At 43.5% G+C, this 10,179-nt stretch overlaps 1 protein-coding gene across 1 annotated transcript; it reads right to left on the reverse strand.

Moving 5' to 3' along the window:
- Positions 1–529: 529 nt before the first annotated feature.
- On the reverse strand, positions 530–1,683 carry LOC138606183 (fidgetin-like protein 2). The gene has a single exon (XM_069678646.1). The coding sequence runs from the start codon at positions 1,670–1,672 to the stop codon at positions 530–532; it is 1,143 nt and encodes a 380-aa protein (XP_069534747.1). The 5' UTR covers positions 1,673–1,683.
- Between the last annotated feature and the right edge of the window lie 8,496 nt (positions 1,684–10,179).

Consider the following 10,179-nt stretch of genomic DNA (forward strand, 5'->3'; position numbering starts at 1 on the left):
ACCAAGCCTTTGAATCAGCCGTGTAAAGTAGCAGTGATTGTGCTGAAGTAGTGTGGTTATCTCACCATTTCAGTTATTGCTCTCCTTACTTTTTGGTCAGTAATGATTTTTGTGGTGTTGTAGAACATATTGCAGTCAAAGGCCTTTAACATACATATTGGCCAAAAATAATTACACCAACTTCTAAAACAGCAACGTTGCAGTGCTGCTGCCACAGTAGCAGAAAGGAAATAAATAGGATCCTGAGAGAAACTGGCATTCGTACATTTAGACTGTACAGAATGCCTTAACCTCACCCCTAAGACTTACCTCAACCTTCCAGGGCAAAATGCTCCTGTGAATCTTTGGAAAAACATGAATAATGAAAATGTTTTCAAAAAAAATGCACAAGAAAAACGATCTTGTGTTAACTAGTAAAATTAAACCATTCATTGACAATTCCAATTTTATTCCCACAAGTTTGTCTGGATTAAGAATCCTGGTTGGTTTCAAAGAGCGAGAGAATTCTCTCAAATGCTGGTCAGGGTTGTCAGCGGCCTCCACTGGGGTCCTCAGATCGTGTGTGCGATGCGGGTATCTTCATAGACATTCTTTGTTGCTGAGGAAAGTTGTGCTCCCCTGAAACACTCTCTCCTGCTAGGCCTGATGGTGGGCTGTAGTCCCTTGCCGCGCCATAAGGGGGTGACATCAGGGGCTTTCCTGGTTTGTAGGCCTGTGGGTCTGAGCCGCTCAAATCGAAGCCGTTGCCGTTCCCGTTGCCTTTGCTGTGACTGTTTCCATGACCGTTGCCGTACTTTCTGTAGCGTGATCCCTCCACCTCTGCGCCTTCCTGTCCTTCCTCTACCATCTCAAAGGCCTTGCGTTTTAGTGGCACCCCAGTTTCAGAGCTCCCACCAAGGCTGTGAGATGGGTAGCTGTAACTGCCCCCCACCATGGTTGGTCTGGGGGCCAAAGGAGAGGGGGCACTAATTCCAGAGGGCAGGTAGGAGGCACTGGGGTGGCTGTATCCGGAGGACAGACTCGCTTGAGGGTAGCACCCTGGAGGGTAGTTGTAGACAGGAGTGCTGGCACTGTAGCTGGGCACTAGAGTGGGTGCAGCCTGCAGAGAGTGCAGAGGGGCAGGGGGAAGTGCTGCGCCGGGCTGAGGGCAGTATCCTGAGGACAGGTAGGTGGTGTTGTAGGCAGGGGGGTAATCCTGAGATGATGGGGTACTGCAGGCGCCAGCGCTACTGTAGCCTGGCTCAGTGGCCAAGTTACTGCTCACTACTGTCACGCTTCCTGTTGCTGGGATGCCCACAGATGCAGCGCCCACCTTGGTGCCCGTTAATGCCTCCAGTCCAGGGTAACACTCAATGCCCTGACTCAAAGCCCAGGGCTCAGATTCAGTCTTCAAGAAAGTCCCAGGCTCTGAGTAGGCCCCTGTGGCAGGGCGATCATAAGTAAGCTCCAAGCCTGAGTACTTCTCAGCATAGCGTTTGAGCAGAGAAGAAGCAGTGAGGGCTGATATGTCATCACTGGCCCATGGATAGCCTGCGGGGGCATAGCTGCGGCGAGCAGCTGTAGAGTAAGGGTCATGTTTGTGGGCAGACGGCGGCGACGTGGTAGAGGTGACATCAAGGTGCTGCTCAGGCCACTGAGACAAGGGGGCAGCGTGCTCCGGAGACCAGTGCATCTTCAACAGACCTATCAATAACAGAAAAATGTAACATTAGTTTGAACAATCATGAAATAAGAATCAAATGTTGTAAGACATTTACAGCATTTTGTCTGGACCAAATAACGATTGGTAAAACCTAATTTGAGTTATTTCTGTTCTGTCTTCCAGTAAAGCCTAGGATGCAGTATCGGGTATTGGTGACCAGCCAGTCAATATATAAGACCCAGGTTTTTTTTGGATATGATTTTTTTTTAATTGCGCTGGTATAGGAGGGGTATTCAGTACCAGCCAAAAACCTTAGTCGGAATCAGTGTCAGGAAGGAAAAACGTATATGGGAACATCTTTATCTTCCAAACCTCAAAGGAAAGCTGAGAGTTTGGCCTTTGAGAAATATCTGCCCTCATAATCGCCTCTGCTAACTGACCCTTTTCCAGAATCATGTCAATACTTAGCCCGTGCTATTCTACACAGTCTCATCCAGGCAGGGGACAACTGCTCTAATCTTTATGTGAAGCTGGCAACATAGCCCCCAGCCCGGTCTCCACGGCGATAAGCCTATATCAGCCTGCACACTGCCCTCTGTCTTTGCCTCTCTCACATTGGGGCCATTGTTGTCTCTCTGTGACTCTCACTCCACAAAGCCACCCCCACCGAGCGTGTGATCTAATTCGGCCCAAACCTCAGGGGTCTGGTGGACAGAGGGGAGGGGGATGATCAGTACTTTTTGATCATGCTACACAGAGATCTTTACCAGAACATCTATGCACATTGTATCAAGCGTACAGATTGATTGAGTGTTCAAAAAACGGTTTTCATGTGCCATGCACATTTACACAAACAGAGTAATCCTCTGGTTTAGTGCTTGTGGGCTTTGATTGGCTTTTGCAGGCCTTGTCTTTTTGAACAGGCATTAGGCTGACATTCCAGGCATTTCAGAGAATTATTAAACTGTCCTGACCCCAGGCCTGGGCCAGAGGGGCTTCCCTACGACAGCAGTGGACAGAGGAAGAAGCCACTAACTAACTCCTTTACCAACAGAGGTGGATAAATTATTCTTATGTCAGTATAATGTGCAATATTCTTCTTTACCAAGCTATGAATAAATTGGCGACCTATCACTGCAACATCCTTTGTTATGAGTTGCTTTAGGAGTATATGAGCAATAATGTGTATTTTTTATTGTATGCTTCAGATCTGCTCTGTTTTGCGGTCAATGGCAACATTTTGTTATTAATATAATGTTGTTCCTGTAAAAATACAGGAAACTGTCCATTCAAACCAAAAGGTATTCAATTATCAGTGATATATAGATATTCTCATGTTGGAGAAGCTCTTCTCCATAAATGAAATGGTGGTATTTTTGCTTGAAAAACGACTTAATTCATTGCCAGTTGTTTTGGAATTGTTTTTCAGTCTGTTCAACTAATAGTTCATTTTTTAGTAATTTTTCAATATCTCAAACACAATCGCGCACATCTCGTCTGAAACTGTCTTATTGTGGACTATGCCAGGTTGTGTCAACCAGGACCACCAGATGGGTCTCAAACAGTCCACATGTTGATCCCTAAATTAAATGATCCTTTAGCCCAATAATCCCACTCATCCAATCCAGGGATTGCAGTTCTCTCGACCAGCACAAGATCCACCCGGGGCCTGAAAACCCCCCATGCTCCTGGGAATTCTGATTTGTCAGTGTATACAAGCCTGAATAAAGGAAAACACACCTTTATACCAAGGTGACAATGGCAGAGCTACACTAAAAATGCTTAACAAAAGATGGATACTCGTGCTTATTACTGTATATAGTGAGCCAAGAACATATCTTACCCTCACCAGAGGATGTTGATTTATTGTGTTGAAGAGTACATCTACAGATCACGGCTGGATTACTCTAGACCTGTCCCCGGACAACAGTAACCAAAGTGCCTACCCTAAAGCAAATGTTTTTAACATTTTCACTATATTCAAATGGTTTAATCATCTATGTCAACATCACAGCCCCACAGAAATGTCTGGATACCTTGAAGGAATAAACTAATTGTTCTAAAGAAGAAGCCCCTGACATCTTAAGATGGCTTGTTTGTCACATATTCTGTAGGCTGTAGGCTCTTTGATCAGTATTGACACCAACATGGGGCCTCCGACTCACCTTGAAGAACAAAGTCTGTAACAGCATTATAGAGATATATTTATGTGTTGTTCTGAAGACCCCTGTGTCCCTTGAACCAACACCACCCATCTAATACCACAGAAATAAATAGAGGAGAGCAGGAAAAACAATCGTGGATTGACAACAGCATTATAATGTTATATACTGTCACCTCTAGTAGCTGTAAAAAGGCAACACAAATCTATTAAAACTATTAAAGCAATTCTCTGATTTTAAGCTGCTTCGTACATTCTTGTAGTTCTGGCTGAAGGAGATATGGTTGGATAAATAACTAAGCAGTGGTCTGTTGTCAAGGTGGATATTTTTCATAATATAGAGATATTTTTAGTAGTTTTTTGTGGGGTTATTCTTTCCCCAAATTGAGGGTCCAAGGTAATAGGCGGTCATATGTAAAACAGATCCCAAAGCTCTTACCGGCTTTCAGATGAATAGTTATAGACTATATCAGTAAAACTTATTTGATATGGACTTGACTGCGTACTTCCTGTCAGTGAAAATACTATACCCAACATCAGAATTTAAATGGGAAAAGAGAAGTTACACGGTTCCTTTATTTGCCTCCTCAGTTTTAGCCTCAATTAAAAAGTGTACACAATTTACATGGAAAGTAACCACGTTCAGCTTACAGTGCTTTGGCTACAAACTGGGCGTCGTCTTCGCTCATTCAGTCCGAGCATCATTCTAACAGAAACACATACAAGATCCACCAATCAAATACTCACTGGTCATGCTGATTGCAGTCATGAGCCATTCGTTTGCAGCTTTTCCTTCAATCTACTCCTCTCGCCCCGTCGTCACCCGATGGTCTATAATCTATCCACGACATATTCGGCCGCATTAATCCGGTCTGGAATCCTCCGTAGAATTCAGCGAAGGAATGTGAAAACGGAGCGAATACAGGGATCGCTTTGAGATCAGACGATTGACGAGCCAACTGGAGGGTCTGGCTGGGTTAACGACCAGACTGTGGAAACCAGACTAATGAAGGATTAGATCACACAGGGCTTACAGGAGTGTCAGCGCTTGGTGACAATCTGACAGTCGTGGGCCAGAATTAAGGAACATAACCTCTGGTGAGATTACTCCTTATCCTTGCTGTAAGCTTGAAATTTAGATAAAAGCTTTACTACACTGTGATGTCACAAAATGACCACACTTAAATATCACTATTGTACATTTAGAAATGGAGCTATGCTGGTTATCATTTTCTGATTTCTTTTGTATTTGCACACAGTAAAATAGGCTTTGCACTGATTTAACAAATAATTTTTCTTAATAAATCTTATACATTTAAAAAACCTCCAATATCCGTTATGAATTTATTTGTGTAAAGGCACCAGTGAATACACAACACATTACCAGGCAGGCAACAGAAACGGTCATCGACATATAATTGCAGCTTAAAACTGTTTACATTTCCACCAGTAGGAGTAAGTGTGCCTAAAAATGGTTATAATAAATTAATAATGCTCAGGCATTAATGAGTCTATTTGTGTAAGATATTTTAAAGGATAAAATTTAAATAACTTTTTTCCTCTTTTCCAGATAATCTGGATTTTAGCGTCAGATTAAAAACTCTTCACGAGTGCTGTAGCATCAGACATCTGCGTTAAAGTGAGGATATAAAGGAGCAGGTTTTAGGTATTAGGAGGGATGAGCGAGGGAGCCCCTAACCCTAATCTAGCACCTCATGTTGGCTTGGGACTTGAAAACACCCATCCATTCTTGGTCATGCTTGGCTTACCAAGAGACAAAGATGAGCACTAATCCGGCTTGGTGCTATGACAGCTTTCCTTAATCATTTTGATCATCAAACTGATGACCAGCACCAGTGTTTCCTCTTTGTCCTGCGGCAGTTTGGACATGTATGATGGACGCTAAGCTCACATGGATGAGAAATAGGAACATGAAATAAGGTCAAATCTTTTAGAGCAGACATTTGTTTATCTATATCATACCAAGTTATTTATAGTTCTTTGTATAGGCTTTGCATAGGCATTGTAGTACACCGCTGTCAAATTGGGAGACTTCTGATGTTACACATTTTCATATCATAACAGTCTAAACAAGCACTTAACTCAAACAACTACTTCCCTGTCAAGCAACCAACCAAACATTTAATGTCTATTCTGCATTTGGATTCCATTGGTATTAAATGGTAGTGGGAGTATGTAATGGCGGCTTGTGACTCTCTGGACTCTGTTTGATTGTGGGTTAAATTGAAAAGTGCTGATATATTTAAGCACCTCCTGGCACATAAAGGTTTGCATTTTTCCCGTAGATATTCTAACTTTGTTTAACCAAAATCTATCTTCTGAGTATCAAACATTTACTTCCTGTAGGCTTCAAGTGTTGCAGCAAGACTTTTGTAATCAACAGGGAAACATGGGGCAGGTTCAATTTTGTCAGTTACTAATGTTCAAGTGGTAACACGTTAGCACAGAGGGGAAAAACATCAAAGCATCCACAGAGATTTCGTAACCAATCCTGCAACGTAACACGTCTCCACTGTTTTGCCTGGGGTCAATATGTTTAAAACATACTGAAGCATTTCGTCACAATGTGGTGACATACTCTTCCCTGCACAATGACATATTATAGCAGTGTCATATATTCACTAAACTCAAATGTAGTCATGTTAGTCTCAAGCATTGGTGAAGATGCTCATGCACCATATGTCTATGCTGAATGAAAAATAACCAATTTGTGCTGCATGATTGAGAAGAACAAGAATAGAAAACTGCCTGAGAGAACTGACTATGTTGAGGAAAGAGGGGATCATGCAGAACAAGTTTAGAAAGAACTAACATCTCTAGCAAACCAATCAGTGTAGTGTAGTTAAATAGTTGAAGAGGCATGTGTGATCTGCAAATCCTTCTGGGAACCAAAAAAACCCCCACCACAGTCACCTGAGTTCAGTTACTAGGACTCAAAAGTACAAACCTGCCATGTGTGTAATTGTTCCAACACAACCAAGAAAAAGGCGTTTTAACGCACAAACGCACAATGTTACGAAAAACCTTTCACACATGCACCACACGGCATGAGATCATCCCTGTCCATTGCGTTCTCAACTACTGGAAATACTTAGAGAGTCGAGCAGATAGAGTTGAGCAGTCTGGGGGACGACTCAACTGTAAGGGCCTGTGTCCACTTACAGCGTTTTTTGTGCTGGCAGCGCCCACTACCTTAATTTCAGAGCACTTCGCACCGGCATTTACTGTTGCTAGGCTACGAAAGTTTTCTGGTGGCACTTGGTAAGTTTGTTTTAAATTCCTCTGTATGCTTAATATTTGCTTTAATACAAGGAAATGTTACAAGACAATGGAAAGGAATCGTGTCCTGGCATTAACAGCAGCTATAGACCTGGAAATTGTACCCTCGAATAAACAAAAGGATTAGCTTCTCCTCCGCCATTGTTGTTGACAAAGTTGTTGTGACAAAATCGTTTGTCCCGCCCCTTCTTGATTTTGATTGGTCGGTGCAGGAGAAGTGACATTGACAAGGGCGGCAGTCTTCCAAAGGTTGAACTATTTTCAACTCAGAGCGCTGTGAGCCAGCGACAAAAGTAAGGCTGATGCTGAGGGCGTTTTTTTGCACTTAGGGCAATGAGCAGTTTTGGGCACTGCCAGTGCTAAAAACACCATTAGTGGACACAGGCCATAATTATTAATTTAATTTATTTGCATGTATCTGCAATACAAATGCATGATTAAAAATCAATGTACAATGAACAGAAAAGAGTAAGAAGAACTTATCAACATCTTCATTATCATGCTCACTCGATCGCTGTCAGTACTCTGGACAATAACCTGCAACGTTCACACATCGTCTCATTCTGACATTCCTCTTACTTTGTTCTAGATTGGGCTTGGCATGGTCCGTTTAATGTGCTGTTCAACCAGTATGGACATCTGTGCTCTCACAGGCAGCTCATCTGGGTAATGTCCCGATACATTCGGGAGTGAGGTGCACCTGGTAAAGGACTCTCCTTTAATCTACCAAGAATGGGAGGTGAGGTAAATTTACATGTTGTGGTCTCCCTTTTGTCTTCTCTCATTAAGACCTCAAAGCGGATGCTACTTGTTCTCAGGTTTCACCAAAACCACTGGTGTGTGCACCGAAGTGTAAAGCACGGAGTCTGGTGCTTGTGAACAGGAGCACTAAGCCCGTTTCTGTGTTTAAACCAAAACTTCTTAATGAACATTATCATTAATTAGACACGCAGCAAGCTCTGGAAATCCACCAAATGTTTCTTTCTTTCAAGGAATATGCAAGTCATGGATGATTTCTGTGCGTCAGTGGAGCCTAGTTGGACTCGTGGTCCACTGCATGGTCAGTATGAGTAATTAAGGGTTAATTAGATCAAAGTACGGATGGGGGAAGGGGCCGACTGGAATGGGATTTGGGGGTTGTGGAGTATCAGAGGCGGCTGGCTTGCTGGATAGTTGGTTGGCTGGATGGATGGGGAGTGGATTTAAAAATCACCCTTGTAGATCTGAAAGGACCTCTGTGCTTTAACTCCACTCACAATAAACAAAGACTTGCATTTCCCGAGGATGGACAGACACTCACAAACGCACACATGCACACACAGGCTCAAGAACTCTTATATTGCGGTTTCTGTGTTGCGTTTAGCTTCAGCTGGCCAACAGGCAGAAGATCTATCCGATGAGTCAGGCTGCAGGAATGCCAGGAATCTAACCTGAGATCTATTTACAAAGCACATATCCTCTCCATACGTTCAACACGCACTGTCCACTCCCAGGCTGAGGGAAGCAGAGAGAGAGCGCGCTTACTTACAGTGCTGATAAATGGCCCCATCAGCTGTTTGCACATTATTGGGTGATTTGTATTAGTTAGAGCTAATTCACACCACTGCTTGTAAGATCAATACAGAGCTCATCAGTGGAAGAAACGGGATATGAATGTACGCGAAGCATGTCAGGATTCAACGGACAATGGACTTCACACACATCGTACCCGGCTATCTCTGTCCAAAGTAAATGAGGGTTAGATTGTTATGTAAGCAGTGACCATAGTCCAAAACACAAAGCCAGTGTGAAGGAGGGTCTGCTGAGGAGAAAACCCTCCCACTCCCTTCCTCTTTCCCCCTTCCCCCTTTTCTCCAGGCCTGCACAGTCCACCGGGCCACACTGCTGTCAACCAATCAACTACTGTACCATATCTGATTCAGGTTTTACACACATCTGACCTACAAGTAATCTACGCCTTCAAATCACATGACATTTCCAGTTAGAAGAAGCCCTTTCCAGCTAAAACCGACTCATGCAATCAGACAAATGTATCTACTGAGGAACTAGCTTACTCTAAATAATTTAAATCCTCATTTTATTTTTATCTTTCTCTCTGTTTTTGCCTTTAACTCCTTCCTTCCTCGAGCCTCCCTGGGCTGTAGTAAAGATAGCACCATGTGTCCGAGCCTGTGTGGTCAGTTTTCCCCCTCCCCCACTGCTTTAGCTCACACACACACATGTGGCAGAGGCTGGCCTGGCCCCTCTTTGCTTATTGTGTCCACTCATATATCAGGCTGCAGCTGACCAGTCCCTCCTCGCGTCCGCTCCATCTGCCCTTCACTTTGCTCTTTCTGTGTCTCCGCTCATTTTACCACCAGGTCTTCACCATAGCGCCTAATGAGGAGCTAACGTGTGCTCCAGTTTACTTAACAAGCTTTCATGACTGCTATGGAGGACTGATGTGTGCGTGAGTGTGTGTGTGGAGGCGGAGGGCAATGTTTATTTGTCCCTCTATGCGGGACTAATGAGAAGCTCTTGACACCAGGTTACTAACGATCTGGCTTTCATTCACAGAATCGCTTCACCCGGGTAACTAGCAACTTAAAAAAGGCCTAAAACTGCTCATTACTCTCTTCATGTCACACTATCATCATTATGAACTTAATGAGGTGTGGGTGATTGTGCCTTTGCATTTGTGTGCAGATAGCCGAGACATTTTTGAGATTGGATGACAGTAGTTTTAAAAAATAAGGATGGTGTGTCGAATTTTCCGCGGAAAGGCTTTTAGCGTGGCGCTGCGAGTCTTTTTGAGGGAGGAATGTGACATTTGTACGTTACCAAGCCGTCTTTCTGCTCCCACGTTTTCTTCTGTACGTCTTTTTACCTCTTTAGAATACAAAAACCTCGATTGTAAATCCCTGTTGCATTATTCCAATCAGGTTAGCGTCGTAATCCTGTTAAAGCTCGGTCTAATCAATAGCCCAGTCAATCAATATAAGCATATTCATCAGCCCCGGATAGCAACCTCTCATGATTAGCACATATGCAAGCGAGGACGAGGAGTGTGATGTGTCGCTGAGATTTATGTGATTTG

The sequence above is a fragment of the Semicossyphus pulcher genome, unplaced genomic scaffold (assembly GCF_022749685.1).
Source record: "Semicossyphus pulcher isolate SPU_LCO1_2020_fin unplaced genomic scaffold, fSemPul1.0.p SCAF_3, whole genome shotgun sequence".
NCBI lineage: Eukaryota > Metazoa > Chordata > Actinopteri > Labriformes > Labridae > Semicossyphus > Semicossyphus pulcher.